At 59.1% G+C, this 16609-nt stretch overlaps 2 protein-coding genes and 1 long non-coding RNA gene across 4 annotated transcripts in view; 1 reads left to right on the top strand and 2 right to left on the bottom strand.

Moving 5' to 3' along the window:
• Positions 1-6552, bottom strand: part of LOC138846547 (cocaine esterase-like) — a 9985-nt gene extending 3433 nt beyond the window's left edge. Inside the window, exons 1-5 of the mRNA XM_070062578.1 lie at positions 6394-6552; positions 2407-2611; positions 1400-1538; positions 641-774; positions 301-559 (exon numbers count right to left, since the gene is read on the bottom strand). Coding sequence (XP_069918679.1) covers positions 301-559; positions 641-774; positions 1400-1538; positions 2407-2611; positions 6394-6469 — 813 coding nt within the window. The 5' untranslated portion in view covers positions 6470-6552. The remainder of the gene's footprint in view (positions 1-300; positions 560-640; positions 775-1399; positions 1539-2406; positions 2612-6393) is intronic.
• Positions 4859-10693, top strand: LOC138846553 (uncharacterized). Of its 2 annotated transcripts, none has more exons than XR_011384042.1 (4): positions 4859-5156; positions 7477-7603; positions 8376-8522; positions 10418-10693. It is a non-coding gene; the product is annotated as an uncharacterized lncRNA (long non-coding RNA). The 2 variants fall into 2 exon arrangements; XR_011384041.1 differs by lacking the exon at positions 4859-5156 and adding an exon at positions 5345-5518.
• Positions 9082-16609, bottom strand: LOC138846548 (cocaine esterase-like). Its single transcript, XM_070062579.1, has 11 exons — positions 16486-16609; positions 15595-15736; positions 14508-14641; positions 14168-14426; positions 13658-13756; positions 13286-13426; positions 12098-12196; positions 11729-11873; positions 11009-11146; positions 10072-10144; positions 9082-9843 (listed from the first exon to the last, which is right to left on the bottom strand). Coding segments are annotated over exons 1-11 (1416 nt in total). The 5' UTR covers positions 16488-16609; the 3' UTR covers positions 9082-9659.

Below are 16609 nucleotides of genomic sequence, written 5' to 3'. Positions count from 1 at the left end.
GGCTGCAGTGGAAGCTGATTGTTGCTCCTTCCCCATGACTTGGCACTGCCCAGCCACAGTGGGCAGCACCTGCTGAGCCGGTTGCTGAAAACCTGGGGCTCAGGGCAGGCAGCTGGTGGAGCTGAGAACCACCTCCGCCTCTGCTGGGACACAGGTGTGTGGCTTCTAACCCTAGAGCCTCTCAGTAATGCAGTGGTAGGCAGCAGGGCCTGAGAACCCGATGGTCCTCCCTCCTTGTGCCCCTTGATCAGAGACGAAGTATAGGCAGGAGCAGCAGGCCTGGGCAGTGAGGACACTCACTGTGGAGACCACCTCAGATGACCTGGGGATGAGGGTGGGCAGCAGGGCCACCCCACTCTCCATGATGGCTCCGTGGAAGAGACCTTGGGACATGGGTGACACCACATGGGATGACACACTCGTGCCACCCGCAGACACGCCGAAAATGGTGACCCGGCCAGGGTTGCCTCCAAAGTGGGCGATATTCTGCTGGACCCAGCGCAGCGCGGCCACTTGGTCCAGGTAGCCCCAGTTTCCAGTGGCGTACTGGTCTCCAGTGCTGAAAAGTGGCAGGGACAGGGATCACAGGGCTGTCCTGGTGCCACTCATCCCGCAGGGCCCACCCCAGCCCTGGTCTCACCTGAAGAAGCCCAGGACTCCCAGGCGGTACTGAATATTGACTACCACCACGTCCTCAAATGCTGCCAGTGCAGAACTGTCGCACATGGAAGCCATGCCCACGGTCAGCCCACCACCGTGGATCCACACCATCACCTGTGGAAAGTCAAGGGCTTAACTCGTGGCTTCCTCCGCCTACAGGATGCTCATCCCCCACCTGGTATAACCAGTACCTGGGTCTGTGCAGAGCCAAGCACAACTCCGGCCAGACTGCAGGATTTGGGCCATGAACCAGGGACCCAGGTATAATCAGGAAGGCCAGGCCTCCCATCCTGAGTCTAACTGCATGTTCAAAGCCTGGCCTGTCAATTTCTGAGCCCCCTTGAGGTGGACAAATAACGGCTGTCTCTCTCATCCATCCACACGGATGCTCATCCTAGTGCCTTCCCTTCTTCAGGCCCCCACACCATCCGTGGCTGGGAGCTGTGGTGACCTCTGAGGGTAGCCAGGGGTCACTGAGTGTGCCTCCTGGGCATGAGGGCGCTGCAGGTGTCCCGGGTCCATTCAAGACCATCAGTCTGACCTCTGACATCTCAGTCCCTGGGATCCCATGCCAGGGGCACAGCTGCTCACCGTGGGGGAGCAGCAGTTCTTGGCTCCCATAGTGAGAGGCTTCTGGACAGGGTGCGCTCACAGGAGGGCCCGTGCTCAGCTTCTCCTTTCTCATCTTCTAGCAGAAGGCAACGCCCTCCCACCCCGGCCGACCGTGCTCCACACTCACAGGCAGGTCAGAGCCCTCACGGGCATGTGCAGGCGAGTAGATGCTGAGGTACAGGCAGTCCTCGGACATGGGGATGGAAGGCAGGGTGAGGTTCAGCTGCAGAACACTTTGACCCATAATAGCCAAGTTCTGCAGACACCTGGAGCCACCCAAGGCAGCCATTAGTCTAGAGCCTGGGTCTAGTGTGCCCGACCCTCCCTGGCCTCCTCCTACAGCCCTGCTCACTCATGGGCCTCCCTAAGACACTTCCCACCAGGATCCAGGTCCTAGACTCTGGGTGAGCTGGGAAGGTCCAACATCAGGGAACCTCAGGTGTCTGAGAGTCTGGGGACCATTCTTGACTGACAGGGGACTCTGTGGGAAGTCGTGACTGCAGGAAGGGACACTCAGTGCTGGATGCCCAGACCCAGCCACGCCGGAGCAGGCCAGCCTCCCGCACATGAGCCTGGATGGATGGATGGCGTTTCCCCAGGAAGGGCAGTGGACGACCCTCACCTCACTCTAGACTCAGGAACCTCCCCGTTCCCACAGTGTCCAGTCCTAAGGGCATACACGGGTCCCTGGCCAATGTCCTTGTCCTGTCGTTGGCTCAGTGACCATGACGACCCCCTCTGGTGCCCATCTCAGGGAGCTGCAGGATCTGCTGATGGAGTCAGGGCCTCCTATAAGCATGTGGAGCCAGGTGAACCTCACCTAGACACAGCGCCCCCTGCAGGCAGAGAGCCTGTGGCCTCTCCTGGACACGGGGAGAGCGTCTCTGCTTTTCTCTCTGTACCTGGATTTAATGTGCTCTGAGTGCCACGTTCTGGCCCCAAAGCATTTCATGGTCACTGAATCCAGAAAGCCTAAGCAACTCACTGAATAACACACGAGGGAGCCATCACCCACAGGGAAAGCTGGTCATGGGAGCTCTGTCCCAGACAGCTGGGCCTAGTCCAGAACTCAGAGGATCTTTCCCCTGACCTCCCCCCAGGGCCGGAGCTCCCCTGTGCCCTGGGAGCGCTTACATGGCTGGGTGGGAGGTCCCGTCCCTCACTCCACTCCAAGCTTCAGCAGGTTCAGGAGGTGCAAAGCGCAGCGGCCCCAGAGGTGGCTTGGCAAAGGGAATTCCCAGGAAGGTGTGGACGCCTGCATCAGTGCCTTCCACGTGGACCAGGCTCCCGCGCACCTGCCCCGTGTGCGTGTTCCGGATGGGGCTGGCAGAGTCCTGGCCTGTGGGCAGATTGGTGCATCAGGTGGGGGCTCCCCATGAGCTGCCCTCCCACACTGCTGCTGTGGCCTCTCCTTGGCATCGGCACCTCAGCCTTGCCAAGGCCTCAGAGCAACAAATAGTGACCTGACCAACTCCCCGCACAGGGAATTTCCCCCCACCTGCCAAGTCAACAGTGCTGTCCTTGGGCCTACCGAGGACATCCCACAGCTCCCGAGGCTCCTGGGACCTAGCACCCTCCCTGAGCACTAGGAGTCAGCGCAGGTGACAGCCCTGGGGGCGAGGAGAGCGTCCTTTCTGCTGACTGCCCTCGGTCACAGGAGGTAGAGCTGTGAGCACCAGACTGACCAGGCTCCCCTGCTAGGAGGCTCATGCTCCAGGCTGCAAGAAGGGAAGAAAGGAAGCGTCCTCTAGGGGGCGGTGTAGTGGCGCTCGGGTGCACCCACAGCCTGCATGGCCAGCATCCCCTACACAGTTCCATCCTGGCTGCTTCACCTGGATCCAGCTCCCTGCTAATGGGTTGGGGACGTAGTAGACTCCCCCAGCGCCTGGGCCCTGCACCCTACTGGAGGACCTGGATGGCTCCTGGTTTGGACTGGCCCAGTCCTCACTGTTATGCACACATGTGGAGGGGATCAGAGGATGGAAGATCTGTTTTCCCTTTCTGTCTGGAACTCAGCATTTCCAATAAAGAAGAAATCTTTCAAGAAAAAACAACAAAACATCTGGACATTACTTTCTAATCCATATCATTTAAAAAAAAAAACAGAAAGAGAGCATGCTCTCTAAAAGAGATGGCATTGGTGCCATGAATGCAGGAGGGAGGTGACTGTGCCCAGGACGGGACAAACACAGCCTGACCTGGGGACCAGCCAGGGAGGAGGTGACGAAGTCACCTAATGAGGAAGCCCAGGGATTAGTAAAGAGTTTCTACAAACGAATCAGAACATTTTAGCCACACAGCAGAAAATAGGTGTAGGGACCAGAACTGTGGCATAGCAGGTAAAGCGGCCATCTGCAGTGCCAACATCCCATATGGGTGCCAGTTTGAGTCCTGGCTGCTCCACTGTGCATCCAGCTCTCTGCTCTGGCCTGGGAAAGCAGAAGACGGTCCAACTCCTTGGCCCTGCATCCACGTGGGAGACCCGGAAGAAGCTCCTGGCTTTGAATTGGCTCAGCGCCAGCCATTGCAGTCAACTGGAGAGTGAGACAGAGAATGAAAGACCTCTTTCTCTCTCTCTCTCTCTTTCAGTTTCTTTCTCGCTCTCTCTTTCTCTTTCAGTCCCTCTCTATCTATGCAATTGGCTCTCTGTAAATCAGCCTTTCAAACAAAATAAATCTCTCCAAAAATAAAAAAAATGTAAAATATGTACATAAACCTGAGGACCTCACAGAAATGAAGGGAAAAGCTTGTGGTAACAGACACCTCTGTGGCTTCTTGTTTCTAATGTTTATTTATTGATATGAACAAAGAGACAGAGACACACATAGAGAGACAGAGATGTCCTGGTGCTGGTTCCCTCTCCAAATGCCCACCACAGCTGGGACGGGGCCCTGATAGGCCAGGAGCCCTGAACTCAATCCGGGACTCCCAGTGGGAGGCAGTGATCAGTACCGGAGCTCCCCTGCTGCCTCTCAGCCTGCACGTTAGCAGGAAGCTGGAGTCAGGAGGTGCCGAGGCGGGACCCGGGCACAGGGCTCAGGGCTGGGGCGTGCTCAGTGTTGGCTCCACAGCTGCACCCAATGCGGCCCGTCATGACCTATGTTGTGCCACGAATCAGATATGAAAAGGACGAGATGTTGTATGGTGAGGACTCAACACCACATGCTGGTCTTGCCAAAAAAGGAAAAAAAAAAAAAAGATGCTGCACCCTAACAGCTGAACCTGACGGAGCCTCTAGGCTACAATTCCTGTGTACACAGGGTGAGGGGACAGAGGAACGGCCAGAAGGCACCACAGGAACGGTCCTCCCCCTCCAGAGAGAGCCAGGGGTACACCGGTTTCTCAACACAGGAATCAGGAGGAAGAGCACAGCGAGGCAGAGGGGGAGCTGAAGCGTGAGGGAGACTCAGCAACACAGGGCAACCGCACAGGGGTGCAGAGCGCGGGCGCGGGGGTGGGGAGGGGGCCTCTGTGCATCGCTGGTGTAGGGAAACGGGACACCTGCTCTGGGAACCCGACGGGCAGTCCTGCAACACTTAACCTGGAGCTCCACCCGCCCTGCAGGTCCCACCCTCGGTAGAAGCCCAAGGGAAGTGCCAACTGTTGGGCAGACACTTGGAGCAGCAGTAGCAAGGCCGCTGGGATGCTCCCCTCCTAACACAGCGGGCGTCTGAGGGAGACCGTGGAGGGGAGAGCTCTTTCTCACTCTGTCTCTCCCTCTTTCCCTGTGTCTCTGCCTTCAAAGCAGCAGAAATCAATCATCCCCAGCCCATGGAAGCTGACTCCTCCTCGGGAGGAACCTCCCCTGTCACAGTAGGTGATGCCGGCCACAAGGGTGCTCTGGGCCCCTGGGTCAGGGAGAGGAGAGCCTGGCCCCGGAGCGGGTGAGTAAACAGCGCCCCTGTCCTGAGCTGGTCCCGACCTTGTCCTTGCCGTTCGCCCCAACCATGGAGGACAGCGCTGCCTGCAGCGGCAGTTCCGGCTGTGAGGCTGACAGTGAGCTGAGCTCAGCAGAGTCCACGGAAGACAGGGGCGGCTTCCGTGCAGACGCTGCTGTGTTTCCTGTCCCGGACACGCACAGCGACTCCCAGGGACCTTGGGGAACAACTGTTCCCTCTCTGAGTGTGGACCCAGCCCCAGATATTACTTTATTAGGAACCACAGTGATGTGGGGGAGACGATCTGCCTGGAAGGTCCTGGTCGCCGGGAGAGTCTGTGCATTGCAGGGCAGGCGGAGATCCCGTGGGTGAGCATGGAGGAGGAGGAGTGGGGACTGTGCTGGGGATTAGATAGGGAGAGGGTGGGGTTAGAGACCTGGCTTTTCACGATTTTTATACTCTTTAAAGATTTATTTTTTGGAAAGGTCAAGTTAGAAAGAGAGAGAGACAGAGAGAGAGAGAACTCATCTGCTGGTTCAGCTTCAAATGGCCCACCCAGGCCTTCGCCAGGAGCCTTGAACTCCAGCAGGGTCTCCCACGTGGGAGCATCAGGGGCCTGGGACAGAGCCATCTTCCACTGCTTTCCCAGGCACATTACAGGAAGCTGCACTGTGAGACCAGCAGGCAGAGCTGGAGCCAGTGTTCCTAGGGGCACCCAGTGCACAGTGCTGACTTGCTCTGCAATGCCGGCTCCAGTCTTGGGCCTTTGGAATGAGGAGATAAAGGCTCCACGACACACCCAGGGGTGGTGCCCTCTTGGCCTGAGCTCCCAGAATGCCAGGCACGGAGGTGTGGTCACCTTTGCCCTGGAATCCAGCCCAGGAGGACCCCTGCCAGGTGCACAGGGTCAGTGGAGACCCTGGCAGACACACAGCCCAGGGCAGGTTCATCACTGTCCTGGGGAGGGCACAGTCACCACAGCCTCAAGCAAGGGAGGGAAAGGGCCCCATTTCCCACGCCCCTTCCTCTCCCGGCTGCTGACCTGACTAGCGCTGCTCAGAGCCTTCGTGCTGGGCTCATTCCTCCGTGCCAGGAGCCTCAGGAGACCATGGTGTGCGCCCAGGTCCCCCACTGTCACCTCTGCCAGCTCCAGTTCCCAGGCGCTGCCCTCCTGTGGCCTCAGGCTCTAACTGTGGGATTGGGCAGATCTGACCTTGGTCCCTGTTGCCCCCGGAATCCTCACCATGACCGGGGTTGAGGAGCAGCAGGAGACCGCAGACAATGGCGCCGAGCTGAGCTCCCCTTCGGTGCAGCCCCATGCTCCAAGGAGGCCGTGTGCACACCTCTGTGTCCCTTAGGCTGCACCCAGTGCTGCAGGCTGGGACCAGGGCCTCGCCCCTGGCCTGGGCAGGAAGCAGGCTGGGCACACCATGGGGGCGGGACTTGAGTGCCTCTGGTGGGAGTGGCCTGAGAGAAGAGAGGTCAGTAGGGACCCAGGCATGGCTTCCTTCCCTCTCACCGGGCTCCTCGAGGGTCCAGGCCCCTCGCCTCAATCCTGGAGTCACCAACTTCACTGTCCTTGCCGTCCTAGTCTGAGATAGTGTAGGCATACAGGAAGCAGGACACCAGGGGGCCTTCTAAGGGGAATAAACCATTAAAAAAGGGATTTATTTATCTGAAAGGCAGAGTTAAAGAGTCAAGAGAGATACAGAGATGATCTTCCATCTAAAGGGTCAGTCTCAAACGTCCAGGGCTGGGTCAGCCCAACGCCAGGAGCCAGCAGCTTCTTCTGGGTCTCCCAGGTTAGTGCAGGGACCCAAGCACGTGGGCCTTCTGCTGCTTTCCTAGGCACATTAGCAGGAAGCTGGATCGGAAGTGAAGCCGCGGGGGCTCGGCTCTGTGCCTACATGGGATGAAGGCACTGCAGATGGTGGCTTACTGCTCTGTGCCACAGCCCCTGCCCCAGGGGTCATCTGAGCCAAGGCTGGCAGGTGTCACTGTCCCGGATCCTGGAAGCTCCTCCTTGGTTTCCAGGCTAGGTGCCCACTGGGTCCAGGCCCCTCCTCCATCCTTTCCCGACTCTGCCCATCCCCTCCCTGCTCACTCAGGGTCCAGGTTTTGAGAGGCAGTGACCATGGCACTAACTAAGGGCTGAACCCAATGTGTGCTGTGTCCCCAGCTTCTTCTGAGACACAGTTCTGTCCTCTCCTTGACAGTGAAAACCTGCTGGTCCTGATACCTGGCAACCAGGCAGGAAGAACAACGGGAATTCTGGAGCTGGAACTTTGCCAGCCCTGCATTGTAACTTTATCCCTTTGCTTGTCAGCCTTTTACATCACTTTCCCAGGATGCACCTGTGTCTCAGCTGGGACCAGGAAGGAGAAGCCATGATGGAAACATGGAAGTGAAATTCTGGATGGAGGGGCCATACAATCCCTTCAGTATTCCCACAGGTGAGATCCCACCCCACTGGGTTATGCATTTAGGGCACTGCCCCTGGGATGAGAAAGGGGAGGGCCCTCTCTGCCCCTGGCTGTGCTTGGGAATCCTCCTTGGGCTGCCTCTTCCTCTCTTCCTCCTGGCAACCCTGGCCCATTCCTGCTGAGTGTCTCTCCGTGGGTGGCGGCCCTCAGTAGGCGTGCAGGTGTGGTCACGCTCTCTCTCCTTGAAATCAAAGCTGCTTTTGTGCACTGCCTGTGGCTGCCTCTGCTTTTGTCAGGTGGAGGTCAGAAACTTAGCCTCTGTGTGTGTGTGAGAAAGGCCTGTACCCCAGCACCTGCTGTGGAAGCCCCAGAAGCCCAGCATCCTGCCCAGACCCTGATAACCTCCCAGGTGTCCCTTCCCTTCCCCCAAAAAAGCTCCAGGGAGAACTCCCTCCTCAGGACCGGATGGGTTACCTGACCCTCTAACACGGGGCAACAAATCCTCAGATGCCAAAGGGAAGCCCCTCTGCTCTGCTGTGCCCAGCAAATCTGGGAAGAAATTTAATAATTTTCACCCAGGAAACACTCCCTGGATCCCTACCCTTTGTCCTGGAGGAGAGTGGAGGTGGGTAAACAGGCCCCCTTAGAAACCTAGGGAGTCCAAACAGACTGTGCTCACCCTCTGCCTCCCTGCTGAGCCCCGCCTGGCCTGCCCAGGTGTATTCTCTCCACTCATCCCTGTCACCTCCCTCTCCCCTGGTCCCAGTGACTGGCACTCTCTCTGTCCCTTCATTCCTGACAGATGCCCTGTCCCCAAGAAAGCCTTTGCTCTCTGTCTCATGCTGAATTCTTCCTTGTGTGAAGACGAGAAGGCCATGGCTTCCACGGCCTTGCCTCCAGTGACATTGGGATTTCTTATCTCCGTGAGGACTAGAACCTTGAATAAAATGTAAGACCCAGGGCCCAAACTTTCCCCACCGGGCACCCAGCAGGGTACGTGTGGTCCTGTGACAGCAGTGGGGGGGGGGGCCGGGAGTCAGCCTGAGTGTAGGAAACATCAGGCTCCCTGCGGGAAGGAGGAGCAGCCTGGGCACGGGAGCCCCCAGGGGAAGTGGACCCTGGCTCATGAAGGCTGACTTTGTGGCTCCTGAGAACTGGCCTTGACCTCTGCTCAGCCCAGGGCTCTCTCAGCCACCATGGCCAGGGCTAGTGCAGGCCAAAGTCCAGAGGGAGAAACATTATCTGTGTACCCAACGTGGGTGGCAGGGGCCCAAGCACTTGGGCCCTCCTCTTTCCCACGTGCCTTAGCAGAGAGCTGGATCAGGAGTGGAGCAGCTGGGACCTGAACTGTCCTCATATGAGATGCCAGCAACATGGGTAGAGGCTTAACCCCTTGTGCAAAGCAACAGCCCTATACTCCAGGTTTACTGCATTAATGATTCATGGTATCCCAGCTGTGCAGGTAACCAGGTCTAAGAAAACGTGGCAGGTTCACTCAGATGAGTGAGCTGTAAAAGGACTGGAATTTTATTTGTGCTGCATGGATGGGATTGAGGCACCACTCATGGCAGCCTGCAGGGACGAAGCCACGGTGACTCCTGGAGTCCAGGTCCTCTGTGGCCTCTAAGAGATATGAGATCACAGGGCATGCTGGGAGGAGGAGGAGGAGGGGGAGGGCTTAAGGCACCCAGGGGTGGGCAACAATGCCCAACGCAGCCTCCTCCACGTGGGGAGGGCCTGGGGCTGGGAGGAAAGGAGAGGGAGGGTGGGGAGAAGGTGGTGGGGGAAGAATCAGGAGGGTCCCAGGGCCCAGTGGGTGTTGAGCAAGCTGGGTGGGGACTGGTGTTGCCCAACACAGCTCCATGGAACAGGTACTGGGTGTGTCTCACACGAGGGGACCCAGGGCAGGCTTGGCAATGAACCTCAAGACTTGGGTTCTCCACAGCGGTCTGCTGAGTGGATGGAGGCCAGCAGGACTGGGTGGTCACGTGAGAGTGCCTAATGCATGGCTCCTCCGGGGATGTGTGTGAGTGCATCGGGGCCCCACCTGCACTGGAGCCCCTGTCCCCCACCCCCACACAGGCAGCTACAGCTCTGTGTGCTGCTCAGCGCCCCTTAGCTCCTGGACCCTCTGGGGCAGGGTGTGGGTCCAGAACTGGAGCCTGCGGGCCTTCAGGGCCTGGCCCACTGCAGGCTGCATGTTCAGCTGCAGGTATCGCTCGTCCTGGTCGAACACGGGCCAGTGCGGCAGGCCCTCGCCGTTGGGGTTCCTGCAGACAAGACATCAGGAAGCAGACGTGAGCAGCTCGTGGCCCACCCCAGGTCACTGGGAGATGGGAGAGTGTGCCTGGTCCCAGGCCCCTGTGAGTGCCAGTGGGTCCAGAGCTGGGGAGGGCGTTGTCACGTGACTTAGGACCCTGGATGCTGGTGAGGTCCCCCCAGAGGAGGGAGGGCAGAGGGTCCCAGGTCCCTGGGGATTTGGGGGGGGGTCGTCTCACCCGTTGCGAGCAAAGTTGGCCCAGAACTTCATCACCCTCCTGCTCAGCAGCTCCTCCTCCTCAGTGAGGGGCACTGCAGAGGGGAGGGGCAGGGTCAGCTCGGACACCCCAGTCCTGCTGCCCATCATGCACCACGCTCCCAGCCCAGGTGGAGCTGACCCTCGGCTGTCCCACGCTGGTTCTCTGCCCCTCCCTTCATTCCCAGGAGCTGGACCCTCCCCTGGCCAAGCTCTCTTTTCTCTGTGCAGCCTCCTGCTCCGTGGACCCGGGCTCATTTCTGGCTCGGCCAGGGAAGTCCTTTAGAAAGCAAATACCCCTTTGAGACTCCTGCCTCTTCTCCCCGCAGGACCCCTGTGGTAGAATGAGAAGGCCATGGCAAGGTGGCTGCTGGCAAGCGATCATCAGTTACTCAGGAATGGCTTTGAAACCCACCTGGCAATGGAGCCTGCCTGGCAACAGGCTGTGATTGATGGCTTTGGAAACTGCTTGGCAACAGGCTGTGATTGGTTGGGGCATAGACCGCCCCTTGACCGGATTGACTGCTCTTACCTATATAAGATGTACCAACTGAAATAAAGGAGTCTGTGGGCTGCTTGCCTCAAGCCTGCTTTCACCCGACTCACTCCCGGGGTCTGTGTGATGACTCTGTGCCTCTTGCCCCCACCACGCTCCTTCTCTCAGAAACGAATCCACTACAACATTGTTGAGAAATAAACTGCAACAGACCCCCATGACCAGGTGGGCAGAGCAGGAGGGGCACAGGCTGCTGACTGAGGCTCTGGGATTCTAACCCAGCTCAGCCCTCAGAGCCCTGAGACCCTGCACACCTACTCACCCTGTGTCCCAGCCTCAGGCTCCCCATCTGTGCAGTGGGGGCAACACCCCCTTGGGGCCTTTTAGGGCCCTGGCCTGCCTCCAGGGAGGGAGGGAGACTCACCTTGGCGGTTTACAAAGAAGATGCCAAAGACAAAGGCCAGCTCATCCCCGTGGTCAGCCTTCACGTGGGGTGGCTTCTTGTCCTTTAGGAAGTGGGGCCGGTGCTGGAACTCATAGAAGTAGACAGGCGCGTGGGGGCCTGGAGGAAGAGATGCGGGGCTCCACTTTCTAGTGCACACCTGGCTGGATCTGGCCCAGGGCGCGGTAGTGGCTGGGATGGGATCATGGCCTCGGGGCTTCCCAGCTGGGTAGCTCTGGGAAAGTCACCCAAGCTCACTCACCTCCCTGTCCTCTGCACGATGGGGGAGGCGCCTTGGGATTTACCGAGATGGGGACATCACGGGCCTGGCTCTCAGGGGCCGCAGGAAGAGCGGGAGGGGAAGGGCATCTGGGGCGGTGGCTACGCAGTCACTCGGGACAGCTGCTTCCTACTAATGTGCAGGAGGAGGCAGCAGGAGTTGGCCCTGCCACTCACGGCCCGAGACCTGGGTTGAGCTCTGGGCTCCCGGCTTTGGGCTGGGCCAGCACTGGCTGTTTCAGGCATTTAGGGGAATGAACCAGCAGCTGGAAGAGCGCTGTCTGTTTTTCTGTGTGCTTCTCAGCCTTCCAAATAAATTCTAAGAAAGTTTAAAAAGATGTGGGTAGGACCTGGGCAGGACAGACCTCTCATAGCTCTGAGCTATGCCCTTGACGGTCAGGCCTGGGCCACAGACGAACTCACGCTGAAGATGGGCCACTTGGAGCGCAGGCATCACGAAGAGGCCGTCTGCCATCATCTCCTGGAACTGGGCCTTGAGGGTCTGGGGGTCCTCGCTGCTCCCCATGTACTCCTCCATCAACACGTCCCCAGACTCAGGCGGCAGCATCTGGCCCGGGCGGTGGGGAAAGGGAGGTGAGGCAGACTCCAGGGCAGGGAGGCGGCGGCCTCAGGGGTGGGGAAATGGGTCCTGGAGTGGGACAGGGAATGGGGGAGGGCCCGGCTCTGGGATGCCTCCCTGCCCCTGCCCAGGCCCACAAAGGTGCATTTGCCACAGCTTTTGCATGAGCAGGATTTCCCTGCCCAGGGTGGGGGTGGGTCCCGGAGCCTCACCAACTGTGCTAAAGATGTCCTCAGAATGGCCCGCATGGCCTCTCGGTCGATGTCCTTCTGGGAGTCCAGGGTCCGTATGCTCTGGGGGGGTTGATGAGCCTGTTATGTGGGAAGTTAGTTTAACCTCTGTGTGTGTGAGCAGGGCTTGAACCCCAGCACCTGCTGTGGAAGCCCCAGAAGCCCAGCATCCTGCACTTCACATCCTGCCCAGACCCTGATGACCTCCCAGGTGGTCCCAGCCCTTCCCCCAAGGAAAGCTCCCAGGATTCTCTCTCCTGGGGACCAGATGGGTTACCTGACCTGATAACACGGGGCAACAAAACCTTCTCAGACGCCCTAAGGGAAGTCCCTCTGCTCTGCCAGGCCCAGCAAATCAGGGGAGGAATTTGCTAATTTCACCCAACAAACCCTTCCTATGAGTCCCCATCTTTTTTTTTTTTTTTTTTTTTTTTTTTGACAGGCAGAGTGAACAGTGAGAGAGAGAGACAGAGAGAAAGGTCTTCCTTTTGCCGTTGGTTCACCTTCCAATGGCCGCCGCGGCTGGCGCACTGCGGCCGGCACACTGCGCTGATCGGATGGCAGGAGCCAGGTACTTCTCCTGGTCTCCCATGGGGTTCTGGGCCCAAGCACTTGGGCCATCCTCCACTGCACTCCCGGGCCATAGCAGAGAGCTGGCCTGGAAGAGGGGCAACCGGGACAGAATCCGGCACCCCGACCAGGACTAGAACCCGGTGTCCGGCGCCGCAAGGTGGAGGATTAGCCTAGTGAGCCGCGGCGCTGGCTAGCCCCCGTCTTTTGTTTGGAAGAAGAGGGGGAGGTGGGCAAACAGGCTCCCTTAAACCGAGAATCGAAACTAGGACTGCGCGCTCAGCCCTCTGGCTCTAAGCTGAGCTGGCGCCTGGCCTGCCCAGGTGTGTTCTCTCCCCTCAACCATGTAACCTCGCTCTCCCCCAGGCTGAGCGACTGGTCGCTCTCTCTCTGTCCCATCCGTTCTGATGGATGCCCTAACCCCAATAAAGCCTCATCACTTCACTCTCTATCTCACGCCTGGATTCTTTCTCCCGTGAAGACAAGAACCCCGCGGCTTCCACAGCCTTTTCTCCGGTGACAAGCCTAGAGCGACAGAGCCCTGGGATCCCTGAACTGACAGAGTCCTGAGTCCCCCAGGGGTGCGGAGCTCAGCCTCACCCTGGGGAGGAGCCAGCCATACTCGTCGTTGTTGACACCGATGATGCTGGGGATGGGTCTGAAGTCCGACGACGCCAGCAGCTCCTGGGGGTGCCTGGGCAGGAAGACCCCGTCCACCACGCCAGGGATGGATCTGAAGGCCTAGGGAGGCAGCAAGGTCAGGTCCCAAACATCTCCTGATGCCTTCCACTCCTTCCTGGCTCACAGCAGTCTCCATGCCCAGCCCAGCAGGGCTCATGCCTGACGTGGCTGTCCTGGTCTCACTTCCCATCCAGGGCTATGAGGACAGCAAGGCATGCAGGCCGGGGAGTAGGATGAGCATCAGGCCTGTGACCCCCCCCCCACCCCCCCGCTTTGTGAATTCAGCCCGACCTGGGTGATGGCCAGCATCTCCTCTTCACTCTTGCCCCGCAGGCAGCGCACCAGGGCCTCGGAGTTCACCTGGCCACAGGCGGACAGGTTGGCCACCATCTGTAACGGGACCACACAGGGGCTGGCACCCCTTTTCAGGAGGGGAGGGGGAGTCTGCCCAAAGCTGTGGCTGGGGGCAAGTGTGCCCCGTCTCCCAGGGTGTTGCAGTCGTGAACTTGTTCCAGCTATGCCGGTACTCAGTGTCTCAGCCAGAGGGACCAGCACACCTGCCTAGACGGTTCCACCCAGCAAGGGAGCCCCAGCGTGGCATCTTAGCAGGACACAGAATCGATCTCTACCGCGGCAGAGGTGTGTGGATTCTGACCCCCGAGTCCCCCATGCCCAGGTTGATGGCAGTTCCGGAGGCACCCTGATGTTCCTTGTTGTACCCATTGAACAGAGACAGAAACAGAGGCTCTGTGAGGGAAGACAGGAGCAGCAGGCCTGGGCAGGGCAGTGGAGGACACTCACTGTGGAGACCACCTCCGATGAGGTGGTGATGAAGAGAGGCAGCACGGCAACCCCACTCTCCATGATGGCTCTGTGGAAGAGACCCTGGGACATGGGTGACACCACATGGGATGACACACTTATGGCACCAGCAGACTCGCCGAAAATGGTGACCCGGCCAGGGTTGCCTCCAAAGTGGGCGATATTCTGCTGGACCCAGCGCAGCGCGGCCACTTGGTCCAGGTAGCCCCAGTTGCCGGCGGCGTGATGGTCTCCAGTGCTGAGAAGTGGCAGGGACAGGGGTCACAGGGCTGTCCTGGTGCCACTCTTCCCGCAGGGCCCACCCCAGCCCCGATCTCACCTGAAGAAGCCCAGGACTCCCAGGCGGTACTGGATGGTGACCACCACCACGTCCTCAAATGCCGCCAGCGCAGAACCGTCATACATGGAAGCCATGCCCGTAGTCAGTCCGCCACCGTGGATCCACACCATCACCTGGCAAAGTCAAGGCCAATACCACAAGGTTCCCACCAGCCCAAACGCCACCTGGCTGCCACCTGGCCTACCCAGTGCTTGGCTGTGCACCTGCCCGTGGAGACGGAGCTCCCGTCAGACTGCAGGACCTGGGTCATCGAATTCTATCGGAAAACACAGGCCATTCACACTGTGGGGCCCCCTCCTCCACTACCAAAGTCTCGCTCTGTTCCTCCCAGGACCTCCTCTGTGTGCACAGAAAGGAGTGTCCCCCCGACTGCTCCACTTGAACAGTAACCGACAGCACAGGACCGTCTTCAACACGAACAGTCTATGACGGGCACTGGGGAATGAGCAGCAGGGCCCTCGGGCACCCGAGTGATGCTCCTGGCCACAACTGGTTGGGTGAGTCCTGGGTCCATCACAGGGCCACCTTCTGTGACCTCTGGGAGCAACTGGGGCTCTGGGACCCCAAGCCCAGAGGTCAGCTGCCCACCAAGGGTAAGAAAGACTTGTTGGAGCTGACAGTGCGAAGCTTCTCACCAGGGCCACACTGAGGAGGGATCTGGGCCAACCTTGTCTTTTTTAATCTTCTTTTTGACAGGCAGAGTGGACAGTGAGCGAGAGACAGAGAGCAAGATCTTCCTTTTTCCGTTGGTTCTGCCCTCAATGGCCACTGCGGTTGGCATTCTACCCTGATCCGAAGCCAGGAGCCAGGCACTTCCTGCTGTTCTCCCATGCGGGTGTAGGGTTTAAGGACCTGGGCCATTCTCCACTGCACTCCTGGGCCACAGCAGAGAGCTGGCCTGGAAGAGGAGCAACCGGGACAGAATCCGGCGCCCTGACCGGGACCAGAACCCGGGGTGCCGATGCCGCAGGCAGAGGATTAGCCTAGTGAGCCGCGGCGCCGGCCCTTTTTTAATCTTCCTGCAAAAGAAATGTCTGTCATCCCCGAGAGGGTCTCGGTCACTCACAGGGAGGCTGGAGTCCTCGTGGGCGTGGGCCGGTGCGTAGACGCTGAGGTACAGGCAGTCCTCTGACACGGGGGTGGAAGGCAAGGCTGTGTTAAAGAGGAACTCGGTCGCCGCGGTCATTATAGCTGCATCCTGCAGACACCTGGCGGCCACCATGGCGACAGTCAGCCCAGGGCTTGTGCAGGGCCACCCTCATGCCCCTTCCCCTGATATCCTGCTCACACGTGACCCTCCTTGGGAGTCCCTTTGCAGCACGTGCCAGGCCACAGCCCCGGGGGCAGCTGGGACAGAGCTGCACTTCCAGGGAGGTCCCACAGTTGCTGATGGCCTAGGGTGATCTTGACTCTATGGGGACCCCATGGGAGCAATTGACTTCATCCCTTGTCTTAATTCTAGACTCTCATGGAGTCACATCATCCCACAGAGTCCCATATAAGAATACAAGTCCCATGTCCGTAGATTCGGTGACTGTGGACATGGGGTCCCAGGGAGACCCCATTGGTGTCCTCCTCAGAGATATGCAGGTTCTGCAGATGCAGTCAGGGGCAAGCTTCCTGGAGGCAACTGACTACACCCTCCCACCTGCGCAGAGACAGCGCCCCCTGGTGGCTCAGAACATGGGCAGAACCTGAATGTCCCTGTCTGCTTCTCTAGTCAGCACCTGGAGCTTAATGCCCTCTGACTCCAAGTCCAAGCCAGGAGCCTGGCAAACCACTGTGCTCTTGTGAGCCTCAGCAGACTCACTGATAAAGCACGTGGGAAGCCATCACCCACAGGGAAAGCTGTTTATGGGAATTCTAACAGGACAGATGTCCAGGCCCAGAAAACAGAGGATCAATGCCACAACTTCCCACTAGGGCCGGAGCTTCCCTGTGCCCTGGGAGCGCTTACATGGCTGGGTGGGAGGTCCCGTCCCTCACTCCACTCCAAGCTTCAGCAGGTTCAGGAGGTGCAAAGCGCAGCGGCCCCAGAGGTGGCTTGGCAAAAGGAATTCCCAGGAAGGTGTGGACGCCCG

The sequence above is a fragment of the Oryctolagus cuniculus genome, chromosome 18 (genome assembly GCF_964237555.1).
Source record: "Oryctolagus cuniculus chromosome 18, mOryCun1.1, whole genome shotgun sequence".
NCBI lineage: Eukaryota > Metazoa > Chordata > Mammalia > Lagomorpha > Leporidae > Oryctolagus > Oryctolagus cuniculus.
The sequence above is the reverse complement of the archived record's forward strand: the minus strand, read 5'-3'. Positions and strand labels throughout refer to the sequence as shown.

What these genes read in the sequence shown, in the direction of transcription:
- LOC138846548 (XM_070062579.1), bottom strand. An exon ending in GGAGTCCTGGGCTTCTTCAG is followed by an intron (nt 14,427 to 14,507) that starts GTGAGATCGGGG and finishes GCCACTTCTCAG; the next exon opens with CACTGGAGACCATCACGCCG. An exon ending in CATCGGAGGTGGTCTCCACA is followed by an intron (nt 13,757 to 14,167) that starts GTGAGTGTCCTC and finishes GTCCCGTTACAG; the next exon opens with ATGGTGGCCAACCTGTCCGC.